This window comes from Ambystoma mexicanum, chromosome 4p (genome assembly GCF_040938575.1).
Source record: "Ambystoma mexicanum isolate Mex_15411 chromosome 4p, UKY_AmexF1_1, whole genome shotgun sequence".
Classification (NCBI taxonomy): Eukaryota; Metazoa; Chordata; class Amphibia; order Caudata; family Ambystomatidae; genus Ambystoma; species Ambystoma mexicanum.
The window spans coordinates 575,623,851-575,651,736 of record NC_090927.1 but is presented as its reverse complement, the minus strand read 5'-3'; the positions used below and the strand labels follow the sequence as shown (position 1 = coordinate 575,651,736).

The following is a 27,886-nucleotide window of genomic DNA, read 5'->3' as shown; positions in this document are numbered from 1 at the left end:
GCATTTAAAATATCAGCACCTGTATTCCTGTCCTTCAATTTCATCCCCTGTGCTTTATCTTCCCAGATTTACTCTGTATGTATATTGACAGTTTGGGGTTGATTGGGGTTCATTTATATTGTGAAAGGGGATTTACGATTTGGATCGGCAGCTGGGGACCCTCACTTCAGGCGGCTATCTGGAAACCAAATTCCAAACAGACTGGTCGTCCTTCTCTCAATGGACTGGTCTCCAATGTGCCTGGGGTCAGCCCTTCAAATACTATCCGCTCTCTTGTTTTGTCTCCAGTCTGCTCCATAATGTTGTTCTCCCCATATTCCATCATCTGTCCTACATACATGCAATTCTATATCTTTGTGAGCCCTCCCATGCGTTGTGACAGAGGAAGTTTTCCCAGTCCTAAAAGTGAGGGGTAAAAACCACCACTATTGAAGAAATGCCAATTTCGTTTTTGAACCCAATGTTGTGGTTACAATATGCTAGCTAAACAATCACTTATGTAAATGTCAGTTACACAATTAGACACTCAAATTATCGCATTGCGATAAAATTGAACAGTTGAGTGTTGTTGCTGTTAGGCAGAATTCTATGCAGTACCCTTTGGGAACACTACACACAATTAGGACTACAAGTGACAGTACGATTTCATCTTTGGTACAAGCCTGTACTACACAGTTATAATGGTAGCCGTAGCGGAGCAGCCAGACTTATCTCAAGAGTAAGTGAGCAGTACAAGATAGTTACACAAAGGACAGCGATTACTATGATTCAGGCAAACACTGACTCAAGGTTTTTAAGTAAAAATATATATTTATTTACTTATCAGTTGTATAAGAGTTCACCTTTCTAAGCAAGTTCAAAATCACAATCATAAATACACCACACCACTTCCAGACAAGTTAAGCTCACAAAATGAAGTGGGAGCAAAATGGCACTCCAGCAATTTAAAAGGGAGGGAAAGACAAAGTTATTAGAAATTGGGCAAAACCAACAGGTAAGTACTCCGGGCAATTGAACAAGAGAGACTACAGTGAGGAGATCAGATAGAAAAGGCTTGGGGCCGAGGGGCGCTGTTGAGCAGCCTGCAAGATGGCTGACTAGCTTCTTAGCTCCGTGACCCACCGGCTTGACACCCGCCTGCATCAGCGGTTCTTCGTATCATCTGGCGTTGGAAACGAGCGCAGCGTGTGTGAGAGCAGTGGAGCAACGTGCTGGCCCGCGTTGGGGTGAAAAACGGAACAGTTAAGAGGTACAGGGGCCTCTCTCCTCCTGGGCCCTCCACCTGACAACTGAGGGCTGCCGGCCCGCGTGGTGTCACTGCGGGCCTGGCTCCTGGTGTGCCGCTGGGGCCTCGGCTCCTCATCCCTTGTTGGCGGCTGCGAAGTGTGAGTTACCCACTCTGCCCGCCTGCAGCATGGCTCCTGCAGGCTCTACTGACACTATACACAAAAATCTGCTGCAGGCCCACGGGCCCTGGAATTTAAATTGACTGTGTGGCCCCCTTGACCTGGGGTAGGAGCAGCGCCGCTCCCCTCCCAGCAGGATCCTAGGCGCTGCACCGGGGGCTGGCCTTCTCCTGTGGTCTTACTGCCTGAGGCGCCTCTGCGGCCTCCTTGGGGGGGTGGGTGGTGGTGGTTGAGGCCTGCCCTGTTCATGCCCTGCCTGCCACATGTGCGGCCTCTGATCGTGTTGCCTGCTCCCTCTGACACTGGGGGCGCGGGCCCTCCTGGGCCTGTGGAGTGCCTCGCCCGACTGGTTCCCTGCATAGGTCACCTTGCTGCATCGGTCTGCCGGACGCACCAACCATCTTGGCACGGCACCACCGGTGCATTGGAACGCTGTCATCTGGCACATGTCTCCCTCGTATTTCTACATTGTGTTTGATTTGGAGTTGAAAGTAATGTAGAAGCCATCCTCCCCTTTCTGATACTGCTACACTGAGGAGGCCGTGCCCGCCGGCCGGCACCCTGCAACACTGCCTGTGTTGCTCTGGTGTGCTCCCTGGTCATGTCGAGGAAATTGTGCGGGGCCAACAAGGCGTGGGCAATGAACAAATTCGCTAAATCCCTTCCTAGACAGGAGCAGGGGGGTGGGTCTGCCTCGGCCCAGGATGATGTGGATGTGCCCGCCTGCTCTGCCCAGCCTGACCTCACGACTCTTATGGAAGCCATGGCAAAAAACTTTGCATCATTTCACGAGAAGCTGGATGACATCAATGCTAGTGTAGCCTCTATGCGAGCCAAACTGGATCAACATGGAGCCAGGCTGGCCGAGGCCGAGACCAGAATTGGGTCCAATGAGGACGAAGTACACACTCTCCAAAACACCGTCTCTGATCTGGTGCGGGACATGAAACAAGTCAAGGCGAAGTGCGACGACTTAGAGTCCAGATCCCGCAGGAATAATATCCGCATTGTGGGGGTCCTGGAGTCCGCCCTTAAGGGCAGGATGGAACTGGGTGTTAAAAATCTTCTCAGAGACCTCTTGGGCAATCCCCAACTCTCTCCGTTCTTCACGATTGAGCGCGCTCACCGAGTGCTGGCACCCCGCCCCAAGCCGGGCTACTTCCCCAGGCCGATCAAAGCTAAGGTTCTAAGCTTTAGAGATGGGGATAACATACTACGTCTGGCTCGGGAGAAGGGGGACCTGAAGCTGTAGTCTCTCACCACCCGTATCTTTCCCGACTTCTCCTTTAGTGTCCAAATGGAGCGCTGACAGTTCAACGGTGTGAAAAAGATGCTCAGAGAGAGGAAGATTGAGTATGCCATGCTTTTCCCAGCACGGCTAAAACTCACCCACCAAAATAAGTTCTATTTTCTCACTGTGCCGGAGGAAGCAGTGAAATTCATCGAAGCCCACATTCCGCTTCCTGACCTGGGGGGACGAGCCATTAGACGATGTTTGATGTTGTTTGCCCTGCCCCTATTAGTTGGGCCTCCCTGTGAGCCATCAACACACTTGTTATCTGCATATGCCTTGTTGATTTTATGGATCTTGTTTATTGCATATCTGCTGTTATAATTAACCTGTTGTAATGGTTCCCAAAATGTGTAATATCCGTTACCGCTGTAAGCCTCTCGGTGCACCACTTCTTCACCTAAGCTGGGTTACGGAAGCAGCGACCCCCACTGCAGCTGCAATGCTGCGTTTGGTATGTTATGACTACCGGTTGTGCCCCAGTTGGGCATATAGGCGGGTGTTGCCGTGTTGGGTCTGGCACGCCTGCATCAGGTTGTCGGGTGGGCCCTTGTGCACTGCTGGGTTTGGGTGGGCAGTGAGGGTTGGGGGGGGTAAAGTTGTGGGTTGTTATATTAAAAATGGCAAGGAGGTAGTGGATAGTAAGGCGAAACGGTGTGTCATTGCATTATTGACCATGACATGGCCAACGGACTGGGCTGCGTGGTGCTGGGATGCTCATAGGACTGTCATGACTATTAGGCTAATGTCATGGTACATTCGAGGGCTCAGCAATTCTCCAGGATGGGGTCTGGCATGGATTCACATGCTCATGAATATTCCCCGTCGTCAGGCCGGGAATCCTCGGTATAGAAAAAATCAGTATCAGTTTCGTTTCTGATCTGTCTTTCTCAGTAGTAACCAATCACTGGTCTCTGGGTCATACTGCCCCCAGCCAATGACTGCCCTCTCCCTAAGCGCCGCCTCTGGAAGCCATCCTCAGATTTTTACGGCACGTTCAAGTGTTGGGAGTCCTCGTGCTGTAGCTCTCGAGCTTTTGCTGCGTTTCTGCGCTTTTTTTCAGGAGATTTTCTAATTTTTTCGGTTAAATAGAGCCTCAAGCTCCACCGTTTCTACATCCCATCAACGGGGATCCGTTTCAGAGTTTCTACGCCCCTCAAGGGTGACGATTTCATCGAGTTACGCTTTTGGAGGATTCCAGAGGTTCCAAGGCCTACCCGGACATGGCCCAGGAGAAAGAGAGCTCGACGCCCGGGAAGCTGTTCAGGACCTGCCCTGGATGCCAGCTTCAGAACGTTTTCAAGGAGGACGAGCATCCGTTATGCCTCTACTGTCTCCATAAGGACCAGACGCACAAGGAAAAGGACTGCGCGTTTTGTGGAAACATGTCGGAGCGGACCATGAAGGATCGCCACCTCTGTCTCGCCAACTGGCTGGAAGGGAAGAGTCCGCCAGGCGAGAAGAAGAAAAAGAAATCAGAGCGGTCTTCTAAGTCCTATGATGGGTGCCCCGGCGACGGGGGCCCAACAAAAGGCTAAGCACCGCGGGCACCGGGAGCGACGAACGGTCGGGCTCATTGGCTGCCAGGCAGGGCGCATCCTCCCCGGCGCCATCAACCACGAGCCAACGCTCTGGCTCGGGTAAGAGGAAGTCCGAGAACCCGGCAAAGCTTCTGGAGAGGCCCTGGTCGATCTCGAAGATTCCGGCAGAGGAGGAGCGAGGCTCGGACCCTCCCCCCAAGGTGAAGGCCCCAGGCGTACAGAAGGTGACATTGGCCTTAATTCATCCTGCTAAGACCTCGATTGAGGATGTCGCTACGGCCCTGGCTCAGCCTGTGGAGGCTACACCAGTGGAGGCGCCCTCAGGTACCAGTCTCCCTGCCACCGCGGAGGGAGTCGTCTTTCACGCCCATCGAGAAGACCCCCACGAAGTCCTCGTTGGAAAGGATGGGGGAGGGGCTGGTGGCCCTCGTGGATACGGACACGACCTCTGAAGAGGAGCTCATCCAAGTCGTGGAGGAGGCCCAGCCCATCGGGAGGGACCCCGACGAGGGCGACGACGAGGGCGACTGTGTCGCAGACGAGGCTCCTCAAGAGCCCTCGCTCCCGTCGTTTCCGGCGCCGCAGGACACCTCGGCGGCCATTTTGTCAGCGATTCAGTCCTTATGCTCAGAGATGAGGACTAGGTTGCTCCTTCCCCCGACGGAGGTACCTGAGCCAGACCCAACGAGGGAACCGGAGCCAGGACCTTCGGAGAGCCCACCACTTAAGAGGAGGACGACGCATCCTAGGCCTCCTCTCCCGCCTCTACGGCCTTCTCTGCCTTCCCCCCGGTCCACTACCCACGGGGATGATACAGGCATGGACACAACTACGACGGGTACGGATGACAACGGAGGCGATGATGGAACGTGTCGCCCCCTGCCCGGGGGTCCCCGCCCGACGAGATTGGATCCTTCCATGCTATGATTTCCAGGGCATCCGAGCTCTTCCAGCTCTGCCCCAAAGAAAAGAAGGAAGGGTTCCTTTATCAACGACGCAAGGCTAAAAGGAAGACGGTCCTCGCCGTACCGCTTCTTGATGACATCTGGGATGAGGGGCTCGCCCTCCTCAAGAACCCTGCCACGGCTCCTGCGAAGAGGGACCGGTACGAGAAGAGGTACCGGGTCCCCGACGCTGCCCCCTTGTGCCTTAGGGCGCAACCTACCCCGGATTCGGTCGTTTCGGCGGTGGCCAAAAAGAAAGCGGAGGGGGGCATCGGCCTCGACTTCAACCTCCCCACCGAACAGTGGGGGTAGGAAGCTGGATGCGATGGGACGACGGGTCATCTCATTTGCGACGACCATCAAGGCGGCCAACGCCCTGGCCATCGTAGCCCGCTACGACAGGGAGTTGTGGTTCAAGATCGCCCCTCTGTTGGACTTCCTTCCAGACGCCAAGAGGGCTGAGGCCCTGGAAATCTTACAGGAAGGTGAGATTGCCTCGGATCACGCCATTACGGTGGCTACGGACATCGCCGACACCGGTTTCCGTCAGTTGGGCAACAGCGTTTGCCTGAGACGACGAGGATGGCTCAAGGCGATGGATTTCCGCCAGGACGTACAGACCAATGTTTTGGACATGCCCTTCGATGGGAACAACCTTTTTGGCAAGGCGGTTGATGAGTCCCTTCAGGCGATCAAGACGGACACAGACGGCCCGTGCACTGGGTGTGCTCCAACAGCAACGGCCGTCCTTTCGGAGCTCCGGAGGCAGACAGGGTGCCTCCAAGGGAGCCGGCAGCAGCTCCTCTACGTACCGTCAAGCGTCAAGATCTTCGTCGCAGGAGGCCTACAGGGGACGCGGCAAGTCAGGTGGATCCCGCCGTCATCGCCAAGGTGATCAAGGGGCAAAGCGGCCTCCAAGCAAGATTGAACTGACCGTCGGGTCGGGCCCCCGCCGAAGCACCTCGGTGGGAGGCCGGCTGATGAAGTTCGTTGGCGTGTGGGAGTCCATCTCCACTGACCGTTGGGTGCTGGACGCCCTGGCCCTGGGGCATGCCCTCGAGTTCCAGAAGAGGTGCCCCAGCATTCTTCCCGTGGCCAGGAAGGAAAATCACGTCCCTCAACTGCTGTTGGAAGTAAGGGCGATGCTCAGGAAAGGTGCCATCGAGCTCGTCCCAAAGAGGCTTCGGGGCTCCGGAGTTTACTCAAGATACTTCCTCGTAAAGAAGACAGGAGGATGGCGTCCCATCCTGGACCTGCGACGACTGAACAAATGCATCAAGGCACAGAAGTTCCGGATGGTCACCCTCCAGCACGTGCTGGGACAGCTGGAGGAGGGCGATTTCCTGTCGTCGTTGGACTTGGAGGATGCATACTTCCACATCCCTATTCTAAAGAGACACCGAAAGTTCCTCAGGTTCGTGGTCAAAGGGCAGCACTACCAGTTCAAGGCCCTCCCGTTCGGATTAAAATCGGCGCCCAGGGTGTTCACCAAGTGCCTAGCACCGGTGGCGGCGCGGCTGCGCCTACAGGGGATCCACGTCTACCCCTACCTGGGCGACTGCTCATACGGGCAAGGACAAGGGAGCTCGCCGTGGAACACACTGCAAAGACCGTCCAGCTGCTCACGGACCTAGGGTTCTCCATCAATTTTCCAAATTCCCACCTGGTCCCGTCGCAAGTCGCCCTGTTCCTGGGAGCACAGCTCGACACAGTGGCACGGCGGACCTCACCGTCGGAGGAAAGGATAAGGACCATCCTAGGAAAGTTGCAACGTCTGCTGGCCACGACGTGGCCAGAGTGAGGTCTATCAAGTCCCTCCTCGGAATGATGTCCTCCTGCATTTACCTGGTGCGCCACTGCAGACTTCGGATGCGGCCCTTGCAAGAATTCCTCGACGCCCACTGGATCCAGACGACGGGCTGCTTCGAGGACAGGATCCCGCTCGACGAAGTGTTCCATCAGGTGATACAATGGTGGGGTGTCCGCTCTCATCTGACGGCGGGAACAGGTTTCCTAGCCCCGGCCCACCAGGTGACTGTGACGACGGATGCCTCTCTGGAAGGTTGGGGAGCGCACACCGGGGGTCTCCACGCGAAAGGCCTTTGGCTCCAGGAGGAGAAGACTCTCCACATCAACATCTTGGAGCTCCGTGCAGTGTTCTGGGCCCTCGTGTCCTTCCTTCCGTCCCTCAAGGGCAAGGTGGTGAGGATCTTCACCGCCAACACCACCACGATGTTTTACATTCGGAAGCAGGGCGGAACCAGATCCCCTGCCCTATCCAAGGAAGCCCAGGATCTGTGGCATTGGGCCGTCGCCCAAGGGATGTTTCTGGTACCCTTTCATCTGGCAGGGATAAAAAACACCATCGCCGACTCACTCAGCAGAGAGCTGCGCTCGTGCCACGAGTGGGAACTGCACCAGGATCAAGTGGACCGACTCTTCCGACGATGGGGCAAACCCCAGATCGATCTCTTCGCGACGGCGGCGAACTCCAAGTGCCGGAGGTTCGCCAGCAGGTTTCCCCAACCGAGGAGCATGGGCGATGCTTTCTCGTTCCCCTGGGACGGCCTGTTCCTTTATGCATTCCCGCTGTTGCCATTGCTACTCCGGCTCGTCAACCAGCTCAGGAGGTCCCGGTGCAGGATGATCCTCGTTGCACCGGCGTGGCCGCGGCAGATCTGGTTCCCGGACCTTCTGGACTTGTCAGCGTCCACACCAGTCAAGCTGCCGATGGACGCGGATCTTCTCTCCAGAGAAGGCGGCGCCATTCTTCATCACGAACCAGAGTCGCTGAACTTGCAGGCCTGGCTCCTGCAGCACTAGAGTTTGGAGGATACGACATCCCGGCCGACTGAAGAGAGGTTCTCGCGAAGGCCAGGGCATCCTCAACTCTCAAGTGCTACGGACACAAATGGAAGAGGTTCTCTGTCTGGTGCCGTGCACAGAAGATTAACCCTCTGCGGATTACGGCCCCTCAAGCATTGCCATACCTATTGTCCTTGGCCAAGGCTGGCCTATCTCACGCTTCCATCAAGGTACATCTGGCTGCCGTCTCACGTTACACCAGAACTACAGGACGGGCGTCCTTGTGGTCTCATCGACTGGTGAAGGAATTTATGAAAGGACTGTTCCGATCATTCCCGCCGGTGAAGGCCCCTGCCCCGGCGTGGGAGCTCAACGTGGTGCTGACTAGGCTCATGGGGGCCCCATTCGAGCCTATGCATTCAGTGCCGTTGAAGTTTCTGTCGTGGAAGACAACATTCCTCGTGGCCATCACCTCTGCACGACGAGTGGGAGAGATTCAGGCCCTGTCTTGCAAGCCTCCATACTTGACTTTTCACGACACGAGGGTGTTGCTGAGGACGCACCCCTCCTTCATGCCCAAGGTGCCGTCGGACTTCCACCTCAACGAGCCCTTGGTGTTGCCAGTTTTCTTCCCGTCGCCGGCTGAGAGGACTCGGCACTCGCTGGATGTAGCTAGAGCGCTGAAGTTCTACGTGGACCGCACAAAGAGTTTTCGGAAGACATCACAGCTGTTCGTGAACTTTGAACCTGTGAATCAAGGGAAGGCTCTCTCGAAGACTTCCATTTCCAGATGGCTCTCCGGCTGCATCATGCACTGTCACCGGTTGGCAAACCGACCGTTGCCAGGCCGTCCGAGGGCCCATTCGACCAGAGCGATCGCTGCTACTACGGCGTTCCTGTCTGGTGTGCCCCTGCTCGACATCTGCAGGGCTGTTACGTGGAGGTCGATGCACACCTTCACGAGATTCTACTGCGTCGACCGGGATTCCAGGGAGGAGTCCAGAGTTGGCCAGGCAGTGCTGCGCAACCTGTTCGCCTAAGGTGAGCCTGATGAGGAGGTAAGAGTTGCTTAATGTTGAGTTGTTGTATTGCTTGATATTGAGCCTTTTGCCACCTCCCATGGTTGTGCATGTGTATACTGCTATGTATTTTTATATTCATGAGCATGTGAATCCATGCCAGACCCCATGCTGGAGAAGGAACAAGTTACTTACCTGTAACTGTTGTTCTCCAGCATGGGTCTGGCATGGATTCACATGCGAACCCTCCGGCCTACCCCTCTGCGGCTCTTCACTTGGTCATACTGCCACTTCATGTGCTACCAAATCTGAGGATGGCTGCCAGGGGCGGGGCTTAGGGAGAGGGCAGTCATTGGCTGGGGGCAGTATGACCCAGAGACCAGTGATTGGTTACTACTGAGAAAGACAGATCAGAAATGAAACTGATACTGATTTTTTTCTATACCGAGGATTCCCGGCCTGACGACGGGGAATATTCATGAGCATGTGAATCCATGCCAGACCCATGCTGGAGAACAACAGTTACAGGTAAGTAACTTGTTCCTTATACGAAGGCGCGCAGGATAACGGCGTACGCCCAGAGACACGGGGACAAAATACTCCTCCTACAAGAGACTCATGCCCTCACACACCTTTCATCCTCTCTGGCGCCGGCGTGGGGTGCCAATAAATATTACACGTCATATCCTCACCTTGATTCATAAATCTGTGGAATTTTCTCTGCGTACTAGTCACATTGACCCAGAGGGTAGGTATGTGATCCTCCATTGTCTGCTAGCAAATAAGGAGTGCCTTTTAGTTAACACATACGCGCCGAACATAGCTGCTCCTGAATTTTTTTTATGACATCAACATCCTGCTCCTGAGATATGTCAGGGTCCCGATCATTTGGAGGGGGAGGAGGGCATGAATCTCATATTAGACCTGGAACTGGATAGATCAGGCACAGCACATAGGGCGATATCCAGAGCTGCTCAACAGCTGCAAGCATACATGTCCCGCTGGCCTAGTTGACGCCTAGAGAGCCCTTAATCCACTGGCTAGGGAGTACACTTTTTACTCCTCTGTACACGAAAGCCATTCTAGAATTGACCTCTTCCTCCTGTCGACTGGACTCGTGGGGAAAATTCTTAAAATGCAGATCTTACCGGGCACGCTCTGACCATTCCCCTGTGACGCTGGACATCACTCTGCAACCTGCCCTCCCTCAACACTCCAGCTGGCGCTTCAAACCAGAGGCATTACAGGACGTAGTGTTCAAGGCCGAAATCCTTGCAGACATCACCTCATTTTTTTGGTAATAATAAACGCCATGACACATCTGATTGTCATGATCTCTGCTTCCAAAAGGTCAGGGTTTTCCCAACTCCCTTGGAAGCAGATCCATAACCCAGGTTCCGAGTGCCAACCAGTCCCAATTGGGACCTTTTGGACCCAGTCCTGGCGCCAGTGGCACCAGGCTCATAAATATGCCCAGTCCCAGCGCTGGAAGCGCCGGGCTCATAATGCTTGGGTGGACTTACCTGCAGCAGACCATGCTGCTTACTTGCCTGCCAGTTGAGTCTCTGATCCTCTTCTGTTTGGAACTACTTTTCCTGTTGGGTGGGGCAGGAGCCACTCCCTAGATTCAGAACACTGGAACTCTTCTGGAAAGCAGGAACTCTTTTCTTACCTAGGCGTGGCTGTGGAAGGAGACACCTAAGCACTACAGGAGGCTATTTATACCACACCCGATGGATGAATCTTGCTTTGCGTTATTCTGCATTCTCAGCAGCAGAACGCTCATCGTGTCTTCTGCATCTGATCCTGGGCCTAAGGAAAAAGGCTTACCATTCTGAATCCAGTCTTCAGCAACACCTATAAAGACAAGAAAGAACAGGTTAGCATTACGGTCTTCAGTGACAGCTCTTCACTTACCTGGTCCATCGGCTGTCACCAACGCCTCGCGCTGCATTCCGGCATCTGAAAGACAAAGGCTTACCTACTCTTCGTGCGCTCCGGAGGTCTTCACACTGCATTCCGGCATCTGAAAGACAAAAGCTTACCAACTCTTCGCACGCTCCGGAGGCCTTCGGCGCTGCATCCCGCATCTGAAAGACAAAACAAGGTGCGTTCAAAGACATTGGGGAACTTTAATACTCACGTGCCATTACTCCTTTCCACATCTAACCCAGTGGGTATTCCGGCACCCTGCAGCCGCCCCGAACTTGTACCTGCAAAATAAAAAGACAGAGCGCATCGTGAAGCAGGCAACAAGCGCTTACTTACGTGCTTCCAGGCGCTTCTATTCATCACAAGGGCTCCATCTTCAACTCACTTCAGCCCGCCATCCGCCATCGCCGGAACCCTGCAAAACAAGAGGCATCATTACTAAAGACTTTAAAGACATAAGAATTACTCGAAACTTACCGTTCGTGCAGTAAACGACGGACAGCAGTCCTCTGAAGTCAAGAGGCCTGCTCCCCTTATCCAGTGAAGAAACTGGTTACAGCACCCTGCCTCGAGGCAGATGGAGAGCACGGCGTTCACTTACCTAAGGTGAGAGCGTTAACCTTTGGGGTTCCACAGGAGAAGAGAAAGGGAAGAAGAGAGAGACATTCAATAACCCAGTTCATTAATCCCACATTTTCTATCTGCAGACATCTTACCCTTCGAGCCAGACATACAGTGCACAGAGGTCCAGCCCAAAGCGCCAGCCGTGTGTTACACATCACCTTTGAAGATACGGTATACGCCCAGTCAAGACCGGCGCCTCTACGGGAATCAGGTGAGCGTTACACTGATGGGGTTCGATGGGAGGCGTTTAAGGTGTTCATAAGAGGGATGTGCATCTCTAGGGAAGCGGGGGTCCTGAAAGATATTAGGTCGTTGCAACGTTCCGAGACCAAACTTAAGGAACTGGAGTGCGACTACGCCTCTGCCCCCTCCCCACCCAAGTTGGCACAGATACGAACTGAATTGGAAGCCTTTGAGTCCTATGCCCTCAGGGAGATGAGATACTATGCCCGAACTATCGCGGCTCGGTGGTCTGGCGAGGGGGAGAGGCCTGGTCGTACCCTGGCCCGGGTGGCCCGTGTCAAGGGGGGTGGGACCCGGCTCGACAGTATTAGAGACAAGAATGGGGTGCGGCAGTGGTCTGACCGGCCCATTCTTGAGGCCTTCGCAGAATTCTACACGGCCCTTTATGCCCCGCAGCGCGAGCATACCCCACAAGACCTGGATCTCCTACTTGACAGTATACCCATGTCCTATATATCTAATGCCATTGAAGAGCAATTGGACGCCCCCATTACCCTTGATGAGATAACCACAGCCATCTCGGCCCTCCCCAAGGGCAAGGCTCCTGGCCCGGATGGCCTCGCTGCCGAATTTTATCATGAGCATGTTGCTTTACTGGCCCCGCGCCTACATGAGGTGTGGACTGAGTCGCTCTGCATTGCCACACACCCCCAATCCCTTCGTGAGACCATCATTACTGTGCTCCCTAAGCCGGGCAAACCCCCGGAGGAGTGTGGTTCCTACAGACCTCTCCCTCATGAACACAGACACCAAAATATTTGCTACGATTATTGCGAACAGGTTTCTCCCCATAATGACATACCTGATTCACCCTGACCAAAGCGGCTTTGTCCCTGCCCGCTCCACTGCCTTAAATATCCGGCGACTGTTCCATGTTATCTCTAGAATTGACCCTAAGGCGAATGCGGTTGCTGTGACACTAGATGCCCAAAAGGCTTTTGATATGGTGTCATGGCAATACTTGTGGGCGGTGCTGAAGAAGATGGGAATCGGCCCACACATGCTCTCCTACATTAAACTGCTTTATACCAATCCAGAAGCCAGGGTCCTGGTTAATTCCCACCTGTCAACTTCATTCGCCTTCCACAGAGGGACGCGTCAGGGGTGCCCATTCTCCCCCCTTACTATTTGCGATGGCCATCGAGCCTATGGCGGATAGTGTAAGAAACCAGCACACCCGCAAGGGGATTCGCCTCCGGGACACGCCCGAAATCATATCTCTATACGCGGATGACATGCTTCTGTACATTAGGGACCCCTCGGCCCACCTGGACCCAATCATTCGCGAGATAATCAAAATAGGCACATTCTTGGGCTTCACCATAAATTACACCAAGTCAGATATCTTCCCTCTCACACCTGCAACTCCCCAACCGACATGTGAATTACCACTTAAGCGGGCCCCTGACGGCATCAAGTATCTCGGGGTCCAGGTATCCCTGTCGAGATCCTCCTTATTAGACGACAACTACATGGCAGCCGCGCAATATGCAGAAGCCAGAATAAAGAGGGGGTGTAATCTCCCACTGTCTTTGTCTGGGAGACTGTCGCTAATCAAAATGATTATAGTTCCGAAACTTTTATATATATTTGCTAAAGTCCCACTCTGGCCCAGGAGAAACTACTTCACAGATCTGCATGCGGGGTTCGCCCGGTTCCTAAGGCACTCTGGGGCTGTCCGTAGGAAATGGCAGCATATGACTTCCCCCTACGAGAAGGGGTGTTTTAACGCTCCGGATCTAACAATACTGGATTGCCGCACAAGCCCAACATGCAACACACTGGTATAAACATCAAGATCCCACCCCCCCATGTTAAACTCGAGATCCTGGCAACCGAGGAGGTGAATGTTATGTCTCTGATCCTCTTCCACTCGTATCACTCTGACGCCCCGGCTGACCCGGTATCTACCACAATCAGGGCATGGAAACTGATTCTGCAATCTCGCTCCGAACCCCGTCCGTACTATAAATGTCTGCCTATATGGTCTTTCCCAGGCCTTGCCATTACACAGGATAAACTCCTCACGCGACACTGGCTGGATTTGGGGTATTGCACACTCTCCGACCTGTTCCCCGAGGGGAAATTCATCACCTTGCAGACATGGAGGCCGGGTCACTCTGGGTCCCCCCTTGAGTTATTGCACTACTATAGACTCAGGGCGGCAGTGCGGGATATGTGGTATTCGTACCCGGATGAACCCCCTGAATCTCCTGAGATCTGCTTTATTGCTAATTCTGTGGGGACCAGGGGCATGGTATCCGCCCAATATAAAATGCGGACAGCACAAGTCACAGTATCATCCTGTAGAATTCGGGACACTTGGAGCCATGAACTGGGGTTGGAGATCACTGACAATATGTGAGCGAAAATGTGCACACACATGCGTAAGGTTTCTCTTAACTCCAGATTTCGATGTGTGCAATATAAGATACCGTATTATACCCCTCTGGTGGTTGGGAAATTTGCACGTGACCAGCCTCATGTCTGCCGGAGGCGCAAATCCAACAAGGTGGATCATGCCCATATGTTCTGGTCTTGTGGAGCGCTGGCTCCATTCTGGGAGGCCGTGCTTGAGGCCCTCTCAGAGATGGTGGGGTTCCGTGTTGATCCTGACCCACTGGCTGTGCTGTTTGGGTTGTGGGAGGGGTCTGGGGCAAGGAGGGCTGCTAAATTCTTGAATGTGGCGACTGTTGTGGCTAAGAGATGTATCCTTCAGTGCTGGAAGCAACGCTCCCCTCCTTCACTAGAAATGTGGTTGAGGGCTCTTACCTGGGCACAGGTGTGTGAGGAGGACTATAGTAACAGACTGCCTGTAAATGCTCGCCCCAAGAATGTGTGGACAGAGTTTTGTAGCTACTTGAACGGCCGGGCGGACCTGGAGCTCTTGTCCGATCCCCCTTCTCCGGATCCAGCAGCTGATCCGACCTGGTCCATGAGCACCCTTACTTGACTTGATGCGTTCTTGTGAAAGTACCTGTTCTATTGCTAATGATCTGCTTGTTTGTCCATGTTCATGATTATGTGACACAGGTTATTGATGAAATATGTAATGCACCTGCTACGCTTCTTTGCAAGTAAAGTAAAAAAAAAAAAGGCTTGGGGCCAAAGTCAATGGGTCAAAAGTCTTTTGCTCAAGATCACACAGTTCAGAGTAGTTTGCGGTAAAGTTCGTGGCACAGATTCCGGATGAGGTTGGCTGGTAGAAAAGTTAGTTCGAAGAGAAGGAAGAGAAGGACAAGCCGTCGGATTGGAGAAAGATTTCAAACCCTTTCACTGCAGCTGAGCGAAATGCACAACCGGATTGCACAGTACCTTAAAACAGAGAGGGGGCTGTAGCTGAGGCAGACATTCCTGGTAGTTCCTGCAGGCTCACGGTTCCTGTAGTGACTGTCGGACTGATCAGAAGTAGGAAGGGTCCTGCACTACCCAGGGAAGAAACCAGCAGCGCCAAACAACAAATAAAAGGTGCGCTCCTTAAAACCCAAGCAGAGTCTGACCTTATTGGCTATCCGGCCCACTGTAACTCTGTACAGCGAATTCGACCAGAGGAGGGGTCCTGGCTTGTAGTTTGGGCGAACTGGTTGGTCCCACCAGCTCAAGGGAAGAGGTTTCCTGGAGGATCTTCTGTCGTCGGATTTGGAGATTCGGACCTGCAGCAGGGCTTCACCGGACAGTTCAGTCGTGGTAGGGGTCCTCTTCTTCCAGTTTCTCGTTGGTTATTTCGTTCCAGTGGCGACTCTGCTCTTCCAGTCCCAGAGACCTGCTTTTTATGCAGTTTTTCCCCCCATTCATACAGCCTGGCTGTCAATCACACAGCAGGGTGGCAGTCAAGGCCAGTCCCCTTAGCCAATCAGACAAGAGTGCAACTTGGGTTACCAAGGGAACCCATGGCAGGGGTCCGAAGATGCCTCCCTCACATCATGCCTACCTAGACTATCGGGCGCTTTAAGGAGGGCTTCTGTGCAGAAGCCTGCAAAAAGACAGCGAACAAAGGAATCATCCCCGGTTTGGCGCGCAGAGTAGAACATGAGAGACTTTAACAAAAATAAATGGCGAATAAACCCAGCCGGAACCAAAATAAAATGTATTTGGTCAAGCGAGTTTATGTTCAAGGCTAATATAATGGCCTAAAGCATTACCACGTTTATAGAAGATAATCGCGGTAGCAATGCAGCAACTATTATTTTAATGATTAAACATGTGTTTAAAGATTTATCTCTGGTTATTGTATTCATTTTGCTAGTGGGGAGTTATTGACTTATCACTGCAGGTGGCACTGGTGGTGCAACTGCCACAAACTTCTTTTCAGGCTTTCAATGTTTAAGGCAATGTCTTTTTGCAAAGTATATAATTCAACAACCTTTCCATTGACCTGGGCTGATGGAGTTTTTGTGGGAGGCCTGCACTTTGATAAACTATGAATAGCTCTTTGAAGCTGAGAGCCCATATCCATGCATGACATCTGGCAGGGGATGTATTTGTACAATCTTTGCAACAGACTTGAAAAGACAACGTAGTCCTTTGTGTGCCTGGGAAGTTGAATCCGCAAAACATTTCAAGTTCCCCATTTGGGCTGGTTCAAACTCTGCCCTTCAATCACAAGACTCATGCAGGTCACTTTGGATCTAAATATGTATAGTAAAACTAAATGGAACTGTTATGTTAGTTCCTGTATGAATATGCATCTCGCATGATTTTTTGTAAAATGAAACCTATGTAAAGTCATTGAAATTATATACTTTTTTTTAGGCTACACAAGGGTAAGTTATATTTTCTGTGCTCAGTATTTGGAGCTCAGGATATCGCAAATGGCTGCAGTAGGCTTTACAATTTACGTCATTCTGTGTTCCAAAACACACAGTAAAGCTGGTCCTTGAATAAGAATCCAATTTTAAGCTGCAAATAAATGTTTTACACAGGGTAACTGAACTATTAGAACATGTTAAGAAATCCAGCTCTTTACAAACTTCCGGGTTGCGTGAATTTGTTTTTGGACCCAGGCTGGGTTCTTATGTTAACCTATTCAAGAGGCTTGGGCCTGAAAATAACAAACTGCTGATTTACTTGCATTTTGTGGCCTAGTGTATTCCTTGGAAAATAAATGCACTAATTTTGCACATGCACAATTCTTGTTAATTTCTTAGCCTTATTCTCAGCACTGAAAAACAAGACTTTACATTTAAATTGGAGGATTTACACTTGCTTGAAGCTGATCGTTATCAGGTGCATGCACGCCTTTAGTTGTATTTTGCATTTACTGGGGCACCCATTTCATCATGTGCGAGCAAAATGTGCAATCCACAAAGCAAGCATACTGTTTTGGCAATTCCCCTCTCGCCCTATACGGCAGCAACCACAATGTTCTTAGTTTATTCCTTGGAAATAACATTTTGGTTATTTTATTCCATGGAAATAACATTTTGGTACATAATTACTGACCTTATGTGACCAGTCTGCCCATTGTTCCTATTTTTAGCATGAGGAGAATGAGGGTGAGCTTTGGGAATACTAGTGAATGGCCCACTTTAGGTATGTAGGAAGAGATGCAAGTCAGAACATTACATATTTTTTTTTTCACTGAAGGCCCATTAAATCAATTTGCACCAATTGTCGGTACTGATAACTTTTTTCTTGTTCAAGGTGCTTCTGTTCTTATGAAAATGATAATCTTGCTCAATCTGCTCTGCCAGAAAGGGCTTTTTGTCATCGTTGCCTTCTATTTAGCCCCAAAGCTTTTCAGGCTCATAGAATTTAGCTGAGTTGGATATATCCTCCATTTATGTTCCAACTTTCTAACTGTTTTTTTCACCTTTGTACTATTTATTTCCATATTGTTTTGTTCTAATAACTTTGTTTGGTAGGTGTGTTCTCCTCTATAATTTGGGCAATGAGTAAGTTGTCTACCTGCACAAGCTCTCCAACCCCAATGCCTTCTGGGAAGTCCAGTACGTTTTTCGACTTTAGGAAGGTGGACATTCATCCATTTATTAATCAAGGGTAACTGTTGCTGAGGGCTGACCTTTCTTAAGAAATATTTCATGTCTTCCTAATGGGTATGTGTACAATACATCTTTGGGACAGCATGTTACGCCATACTATGGTAAGGACCAGAATCATACTAGACCGCCTTAAAGAATTTAAATTCTCATACAAATAAAACCACGTTGTACTTGACCAATCTGTTTGACATTTCCGATAATATAATTGTCCTGGTTTCCTCCAGCTGCCTTTTCCTTCTTGCCAGTTCTGTTCCTATATGTTTTGATCCTCTCACAATACAATATTTATTGTGCAGTTTGGAAAAATCGATTCTAATTTGAATAAATGTGTAAGGACCTGCTACACTGTGGACATATTGCCTTTGGAGAAAATGTCTTGGATGGAAGAACTGATACTTTAAACTAAAGATCTCAGGAGTGCCAGCTGGCCTCAAATTTCTCCATTGATTTCTGCATCGAGAGGGCAGGAGCCCCAGCCAGCCTCTGGAGACCCCTTCTGCCACGTGGAGCCGATCTCCATGCACTACATAGCATGTAGTTATCTGCAGCCCCCCTGCGTTGGATGTCTAATCAGCTGTATCATCCATATCCTGGTGAGGCCTTGTGTTTACAAACCTCATGGTGTGCCCATCCAGACCCCTTTTACTTGCTTTTTGATATTCTCGCTGCTCACCGCAAGCTGCTCCTGCCTTGAATCAAGCTCCGCCTGATTCCAAGATGTCGGGCCCGATGCGGTACTATAGTGAGGCTCTGCTGTTACACGTTGCCTAGCAACCATCAGCATAATTACCATCAACATCCGCCGGCAGGCTGAAGAGCCGGACACGACGAAGGCCAGATAAAGGCCCTGTTGGCCTCTGAGAGGCGAGCGTAACCAGCCTCCAACCTCAACTTATCCTTGACACTCGGTCTAGATAAGTCTGTCCCAGCTGCCTTATCCCCGTCACCTTTCCCTCGAGGCAACGTGCCACCGAACCTTCGCATGTGACCCGAGGCAACCTTCCTCACAAAATCTCGATAAGTACTTACTCATCATTACGTATACAGAATTAACCGAATGTAGTCTCCGCACACTTTCGCACCATCTGCCTATTGTATGTTTACTTCCCACATTGCTGCTTCAGTGTGTATGCCATGTCTCGTATCCGCCTACACAGCATTTAACCTGTGCCCATTGGACTGTGTTCCCCGCCTTCCCTTGCATCTTCATGCATTTGCCTCCTTGCCTCCCTGCCGTCCCACTCTGCATTAGACTGAATGTTACAATTTGTATTTGCTTGCCTTGTGATTGCCGCCCATAATGCTGCATTAGACTGAACGCTACAAATTGTATTTGCCTACTTTGCATCTAAAACATACTTTTGACTGTGCACCGCGCCTTTTCCCACGCATTAATACGCACTTGCCTCCGTTAATGATTCATTAGACTGAATGTTATAAATTGTACGGGCCTACTCTGTATTGAATACGCGTACCTTGGACTGTGCGCTGCGCCCTTCCCATGCATCTATATAAACCCGCCTCCTTTGATTGCCACCCACAACACTGCATTAGACTGAACGTTAGAAATTGTATTTGCCCACACTGCTTACATTGCCTTTAACACGTGCCCTTGAACTGTGTTCTGCTCCTTCCACCAGAGTCGGACTGGGACGAGAAATAGGCCAGAACACCCAGAAAAAGTGGCCTACCCCTCACCTCAAAGTGGCCCAACCCTCGCCTCATGACCCTTGACCTCTGACATCACCAGAAGTGATGTCATTTCACCCCACCCCAAAGTGACATCCTGGGAAGCGATGAAACACAACCTTTCACCCCTTGACAAAACAGGAAGTGGCGTCAAATAGCATTATTCCTAAGTACACTATGAAAAATATGGTTACATTTTCACTAATGTGATATACATTTCATACAAGAATGGATCACCATAAATATCATTAATATCTGTGTGTATAGAGCCATATTACACGTTGCAGGTGTTCAAAACCTGCCCAGGAGTGGCCAGAAATCGGCCCTCACGCCACAGGGATGATTTCGGCCCGGCCATGGGCCTATCCGACCCTGCCTTCCACACAATTATTTGTACCCACCTCTTTTGTGATTGCCGCCCATAATTGCTGTAACCAACTGCGCATTATAATCAGTATTGCCTACCCAGCATTTAATCAGTGCCCTACTGGCACAGGATCGCCTTAAGGAACATATCCACTCCTCTGAGACGGTCACCTCACATAAGCATCTGGCCAATTGCATAATCGCATGAATCCAATTACTCCTAACTTGTACTAAAAGGCAGTTAGGCTCCAAGTGCTTCCCGGCCGAGAGATATTGTCAAAGCCTTATTCAGATTCCTACACGATATACCTACCCATGGATCACTGTTTTGCACCTACTCTGCCTAACAATAGTGCTTTACTTCCCTTATCGTGACCAGCACTTACCAAGCTCAACAACTAGCACCTCCTATACCCATGGCGATTCAGGAGATCTCCTGCTACACCTACGGGAGTGTGCCTCTCAGGCCTTCAGCAGTGCATTACTTGTCTTCATTACTTGTCTCATCCTTACTTATCCTTTGTATACTCACCATATCACTAGCACAACAAAATTCGGGTAACCTGCCCTCCAAACCACCCAGTCACCTCTCTGACTCAGACTCACCATGCCTGATAACTACAACATTCTGTACGCACCATACCCCACCTCCCTTAGAAACGCGAGACTCAGCTCTCGCACCACACTACGATCAACACAAATCACCTAGGCCTAGCCAGAATAACACCACAGTCACTCTACCACCCTCCCAAATCCAGACAGATAACTCTACGGCTCTCCTACCTCAACGAGAAAGAGCCTCCATCAAGGGAGCCCTTATTAATGCAAGATCATTAATCGCCCATGCATTAGACATTGCAGATTTGATCACTGCCAATGAACTAGATTTCTTGGCTATCACAGAAACTTGGCTAAACCCAGCTGCCGGCTCAGCTCTGATGTTAGCAGTCCCAGATGAGTATACCGTTTTCAGGGCTGATAGATCTACCAAAAAAGGAGGCACAGCCTTCATTGCCAAAAACAACCTTACCATTAGAGAATGTGCCAGCACCCAGTTCTCATCTGGAGAACTCCTCTCTGTGAAACTCCCACTCTCAGCAGAACAGACCCTCCTCATCCACATTATCTATAGACCACCTGGCCAACTATCTTCCTTTGAGGATGACATAGCTGGCCTTCTCGCCCAAAATACTAAACCTAACTCACAAATACTACTATTAGGAGATTTGAACCTAGGCTTACATGACAACTTGGACTTCAACGCACTAGCCATTGAGAATACCCTCTTAGGCTTCTCATTGAGGATTTCAGACCCAACACACTGCAAAGGCAGAACTAGATTGGGTAGCAGACCTTAATTGCAACACCAAAATATTAACCAATACACCATGTTCCTGGTCCGATCATAATGTCATCTCCTTCGAAATCCCAGACACTAAACTTCCATGACCGAAAGATACCCAAGCTCCGCCCACTCTAACCAGGAACAACTGTCTAATATCCCTAGAAGGCATTCTCCCTCTAATTCAGCCCATTACACAACAGCAATTGCCACCAGATCTAGATCCCGCCACTATGGTAGAACAATATAACCAGATCCTCTTGGATGTCTTGGACCAAGTAGCCCCTCTGAAACTAAGGAAAGCCAAACCTGCAGCACACCTCAACAAATGGTTCACGTCTGAACTGAAATCACTACGCAAAGCTAAAAGACACAGAAGCGTCCTGGAAAAAAATCCCTCCCCTCCAAAAGAAGGCTAAATTTGTAAGCACCTCCACTTCCTACAAAACTGCTATCCTAGAAACCAAAAAAGAAAGCTACAACAGAATCTCTAACGCCAATTCTAATACTAAGGAGCTCTTCACTATCCTTAAAGAAATGGAAGCTGCTATCACACCACCTGAATAATGCAAGAAAGATGTCCTTTGGTGTACCAACATCCAAAAGGCTTTACTCAATAAAATGACATTACTCCAAACCAAAATTGAAGTGAAAAAAGCCAGTCTGTTGACTTCTACCAAAATAAACATCCCAAACTCGATGCAATCTAACCGGCGCCAACATTCGGCTTCCCCCACTATGCCGATCAGACCCTTTAAATTCACACCTGTCACTTCTATAGAAGTTGAATCTATCATCAGAAGCCTTAAACCATCCAGGTGTCAAGGGGATATATGCCCAGCCACCATCATAAAAGAAGGTGCTAAATAATTAGCTCCTTTCATAACCTCCTTCATAAATGCATCTTTCGCCTCCTGCACCGTCCCGAAAAACCTTAAAGACGCTTGGGTCATGCCGCTCATCAAAAAACCTAACCTTGACCCCAATATCCCAACTAACCTTAGGCCAATTACCACTGTGCCTTTCCTCCTAAAAATGTGAGATAAGGCTGCATATATCCAGATACAAAACCACCTAGAGTCTAACAACCTCCTTGGCCTCAGACAATCGGGTTTCAGACCAAGACATGGGACTGAAACAGCCCTCTTGGATCTGAAAATCCAAATGGATGAGGTAAGGGATAACGGCAAGTCTGTTTTACTCCTCTTACTGGACTTATCAGCAGCGTTTGATTTGGACAACCATAACATCCTAACTAATCGCCTCACTACAGCCGCTTCGTTCTCCAGTCAAGCTGCAGCCTGGGTCAATTCATTCCTGGGGGACAGATCCATGAGGGTCTTCGCCTCAGTGGTATGCTCACCTGGTATCCACGGGGACGCCACCCAACCAGTTGGTCGTTGGTGCCCTTTGCAATGATTCCCTGGTGCGGTTCCCGGAGGAATTCTGCCTGGAAATTAAGACTATGTTTAGGACTGGACAGCCAAGATAAGCCTTCCCACCTCCCTTGTGATTTCAGCCCCTCTGGGTTCTCTCCTCACCTTATTATCGAAGTTGGTGGGCTCTCCGTCCTGCTTTCTGGGCAGGGGCGCGTTGTCTTTCGTGGGCGCGTGCGGTCCAGTTACTTCACTGACAGCGGCCCAAGTAATGTCTTTCAGGTAGGTCTTATTGCGGTTTATGGAGTTGTTATTCTTGCATGCCTTTTTTCTGTTCGATAATGTGTTTTTTTATCTCCTTTAGGTGCGTGGAAGGTCCACTTGCGAACTGGGTAGGCTGGTTCTCGCCGGTAAATGATGGCGCACAATAGCACTACGATGCGGTAAGTAGGCGCTTTGCGCGGCGATGTCTTGTCTTCACTGACCTGTGTTTTCTCTTTTTGTAGGTCGCGGTGTGCTCCCAGCGTGGATGGAGTTCCAGAGCTATACCGGTCGAAACCACCACCACCAGCCAGGTAAGTCTCTAAGCAATGTGTGGTTGAAATGTCTCTACTACCTTCTTTAATGATGTCTTTCTTCCTTTCCAGGACCTTCGATCCGGGTGGCGAACCATCCACACGGAGCTGTCCAGGAGCTGTGAACAGTGAAGGATGGAGATTGCAGGTAAGATTCTGCTGCTAACTATGTTCCTTGTTGTTTTCTGCAGGTCCGGATCTTGCCAGGTTTGTGAGACGCTGGACGCTGGATGCGGTGAGCGCCACATTGCTAGTAGCAAAGTAACGTGAAGCGTGTTGTCTTGTTCGGGTGTGATTTAAATAGTCTCTGCAAAGTAGTCCAGGTAAAGTAGTCCCTAGGCCACCACACCCAAAACACTATACTGCATAGCTTGGTTCTAGGAATCAAGCTATGTTGATGCCTCCATGTTGGCGGAAAGCCTGAATAAAGTAGTTCCTTTAGCTGATGTCTTTCCCTGTTTATGAGCCTGGTGCCAAAGGCGCCAAGACTGGCCCCAAGAGGGTCTGTGAAGCGGACGCTAGGCCTTATTTGCGATCCGATGTCGGATTCCACCTGGCCAATGGGCTTGCCAGTGGGGATCAGGGCTGAGGGTCGTGACACTCAGCCAACCCATCCCCCATCACTTGTGGAGTTCCCCAAGGATCCTGTGTATCGCCCACCTTATATAATATATACACAAAGCTACTATTTGATCATATAGATGACTTAGGGGTGTCATACACGAACTACGCAGATGACACACAAGTTCTCATCATTCTATCAGGCAATTAACAATCCAACACCACTCTTCTCAATGAAATCTACAGCAAAATTCAGGGATGGATGGCCAATCATGGCCTTTGTCTCAACAACAAAACTGAGATCCTCCTTATTGGCTCTAAACTAAGACTTAGCAAACTAGGCCCCAAATACTCTTCATTCACTATTGATAATAACGTCATCACAGTAGATAAGGTAGCTCAAACACTAGGTTTCTACATAGACTCTGCCTTAAACCTCCAAAGACAAATCAACGTCACTGTTGTCTACGGCATACACATCAAAACGGATTAATGCCTGTCGACTATTCCTGAACACTAACAGCTGTCTCACCCTTGCTAGTGCCCTTATAATGTCCAAAGTGGACTACTGTAATACTCTTTAACTGGGTACCAGTCAAAGGAAGCTACAAGTATTGCAAACAATGCTCTCAGGACCGCACTCAACATCCCTCGGTCCAACCACATTACACAAACCAGCAAAGCGCTAACTGGCTCCCGATCCAAGATGGGATCACCTTCAGAACGCTTATGATCACCCACAAGTGCCTCAACAACTCAGCTCCCAAGTACCTGATGAACAAGTTCCCTAGGAAAGAGTTCCCTAGGAAAGAGCCCTGGTTCTCTCGAAGCTGGACTACTGTAACAGCCTCTATCTAAATCTGCCTGCCTCTACTCGCCGCCCTTTGCAACTCATCCAGAACAGGACTGCGAGACTTGTCCTTGGCCTCAAGCCCAGGGACCGTATCTCTCTAGGACTGAAATCACTACACTGGCTCCAGGTGGCTGCGAGGATTAAGTTCAAAACCATCTGCATTGTCCACAAGGCCTTCTGGGGCCTTGGGCCAAAATGCCTTCAACTCTCTCTTCCTATATATCTTCCTTCTCTACCTCTTCGCTCATCCACCTCCAACTCCCTCAGGGTCAGCCACTTCTCCAAGCAACGAGTTGGGGGTAGATCTCTCTCCACAGCAGGGGCCTCCCTCTGGAACAGCCTTCCTGCCTCCCTGAAACTTGAGGAGAACCATCTCCGGTTCCGGAAGTACCTCAAAACCTTCCTGTTTACCTACGCTTTCTCTCCCCCTCTCCCCTGCTAAAATCACTGAACCTGCACTGAATCTGCAACTGGGCCACTCACCGGTCTCGGTCCTTGGCCCAGCCACTTTTACCTCCACTGCCTCCCTGGCAACCCCTGCACTGCGGGACTCTTTGTATCCCGACAGCCCTTATTTATCTTGTATTCTACTAACCCTGCACTTTCCCCTCTCCCTTTCCCCTTGCTCTTTTCCCTTCCCCTCTACCCTTGCGCGATCTGAATGCCACCTGGCCTAGTAGGATCGTTGTCTGTCTCCCCTTGTTCCCCCTCCCCTGCCTCGTCGCGCCTTGAAACACTTGTGTATAGGCGCGTTACAAATGCCATATCGTATCATAGCCGGCCTACTAGATCCATGAACGCCCACTCCCTAAACATTCCAACGTTCAAACTAAACAAAGCTGGTGGATCTAGCTTCCCTCTGTAAAGCAGCTAAGACCTGGAACAAGTTGCCACTCGCACTAAAAACTGACCGTGTGTTCCTTTCATTTCGGAACAAAACAAAGTTGGCTACTCTCGCAATCCAATTAAACAGCTACCCTGTTCTATCGTGACTACTAGACCCCAGCTACTCACTCGACTATGCCTAGAGTTTTGTTTGGTCTCACGCCTCGGTCTTCCATGGCCAGCTGCAGTCGCAGGCAAGCTCTATTTATGAACCTGTTCCCCTTGTACATATTGTAAACATTTCAAATACCTGTGTACATATCTGCAAATTGCTCACCTACCAATGTATAACTCACTATATTTCACTGCACTTTGTATCGTACTGTATATAACTCTGTAACGTGTACTTTAAGAAAAGTGCCCAGATACCTTCGGCTCAGTGCGCTATACAAGCAAATAAAACAAACCAAACAAATATGCACGGACAAATGTTCAAAGAATTATGTGTAAACATCACTAACATGTACAAGTGTCAGGGTTGCTTTCAAGTTTGGAAATGTTTAGTATTTTTGTTTAAACAATTGCTGTTTCCTTGTCCGTGATCTTCATTTTGTTTGTTTTGAATTTACAGGCTTTCAAGGAAAGAGTTAGTAAAATACCAACGATTGAAAAATTTCTACAACCTGGAAGCCAGAGGAAACCTCCCCCTGATGCCGCATATGTAAAATGTGTGAAGGAAGTCCTCCAATTCTAATTATCTGCATTACGCAGTAATGGGATTGACCATTTTTATGTTATGTATACAACTTCATGGTACTCTTATAGTGACTTCACTGAAAGCAAAGAAAAATAAAACCTCTATGAACTACCACTTAAGCAATGGACTGAACAATAATTACCTCTTGAATGCTTTATTTTATATGTTGAAACGTTTGGCTCACATTTATTGAGTGTGCTTTGGAAACATTTTTAGAAAAGATCAATTTAAGTCCAGCAACATTTGAAACATTGCAATTCTGTGTTTTTACAGACTGTTTTGCCTGAGGTATGTGCACATTTACTTGCAGGACGGCATTCAACACAATCATTTAGCTCACAAAATGGTTCACTGAGCAACTCATTCAGGTTACTGGATTAACCTAGTCAGTTGACACTTGGAATACTCCATACTATTACGTCCCGTTCCCCTTTCCTCCATACTGCATGGGCGTCCCTCCCAAGGGATGGGAGACGGAACCTTCCCCCACTAGAAAAATCCCTCTCCCCCCCCCCCCTCAAATCTAGAGGCGCGTCGGGACGTGGTCCCAGGAGCAAGCGCTGCCCCGATTCCGGCCTCCGGCGCCACACCTCAGTCCCCTTTTCTGTGTTGACTGGAACAGGCCGAATTCACCAGCGCTACTGGGTTTGGCTTCAGCCATGTAATTCCACACACAGATACTTCTCTTTTTTTGTCTTTTTATCATACAGATACTCAGTTCTCAGGCGTCACGCTCCTCCCAGCGCATGTCGACTTCCACAGGGTTCAGCAGGTGTCCATCCTGCGATAGGTCTCTTCCCAACTTCAGATCCCCACGCCCTCTGCCTATGGTGCCTTGGCCCAGACCACGGTTGGCAAGCTTGTACAGCGTGCAACGCCCTGTCATCGAGGCATCTGTAGAACAGGCTAGCCAGGTGGAGGGAGCTCTTACAGAAATTGCCTCCAGAGGACCTGAAGGACTTTGTCAAACATCGTTCCAGGCCCAAGGTAGAAGCTCTGTTCTCCATCGCACCCCGCAAGGGAGACTTCTGCCCAAGGACTCGCCTGCGTGGGAGGGACCGCCCAGGTTCTACTAGCATGTGCACCGAGGCCTCCCCGGCTTCCGGCCTGCTAGTCGAGGGACCTTAGATCCTCCCAGTGACAGTGTTAAGGGACTGGAAGGTTCTTGTACCGGGTCTTCACCAGAGTGGCTACGCCCTTGTACCGGCAATATGGCAGAGAGGGTGCCTAAACGCAGTGCTACCGGGCCCTGGCCCAAGGGTGTTACGCCTACCTAGCATCGCCCTGAGGAGCAGGGTAGGCCTCATGATCCACACTGGAGGCTGGGCCCAGCAAGCTGAGCAACACGACGCAGGCATGTGAAAGGCAGCTCGACAAGATGGCCGCTGTGCCAGACATCAGCACCTGTCCGATGCCGCTCCAGGAACGGGAATTCGGCGAAGAACGAGTGTCAAGGTGGGACTGGTGTCAACCAGATATGGTCTACAGCCTATCCTTCATTTGCGCAGGGCAGGTTCCCGCTACGTCCATATGGGCATGGTAAGCAGCGCCTCCAGCAGCTGCCCGCTAATCCGTCTATATCCCTTACTGCCCCTCCAGCCTGTGAGGACTGGTTCTTTGAGAGGTTCCTCAGACTCATGAAGTCCTCTTGGATGGGGGTGATCCTCAGGGATGCCATCATGGAGCTGCTTCCCTCAATGCTTCCAGCACCTCAGGCGCAGCCTTTGCCACCAGC

The 27,886-nt window shown here is 50.4% G+C and overlaps 1 protein-coding gene across 6 annotated transcripts in view; it reads left to right on the top strand.

Moving 5' to 3' along the window:
* The window catches only part of LOC138453358 (glutathione S-transferase A4-like), a 549,822-nt gene extending 523,552 nt beyond the window's left edge, over nt 1-26,270 (top strand). For all 6 annotated transcript variants that reach the window (XM_069606115.1, XM_069606114.1, XM_069606113.1 and 3 more), the window contains one exon: nt 26,026-26,270. In XM_069606115.1, the coding sequence (XP_069462216.1) occupies nt 26,026-26,148 (123 nt within the window). In that variant the 3' untranslated portion in view covers nt 26,149-26,270. The remainder of the gene's footprint in view (nt 1-26,025) is intronic.
* The last annotated feature ends 1,616 nt before the right edge of the window (nt 26,271-27,886 follow it).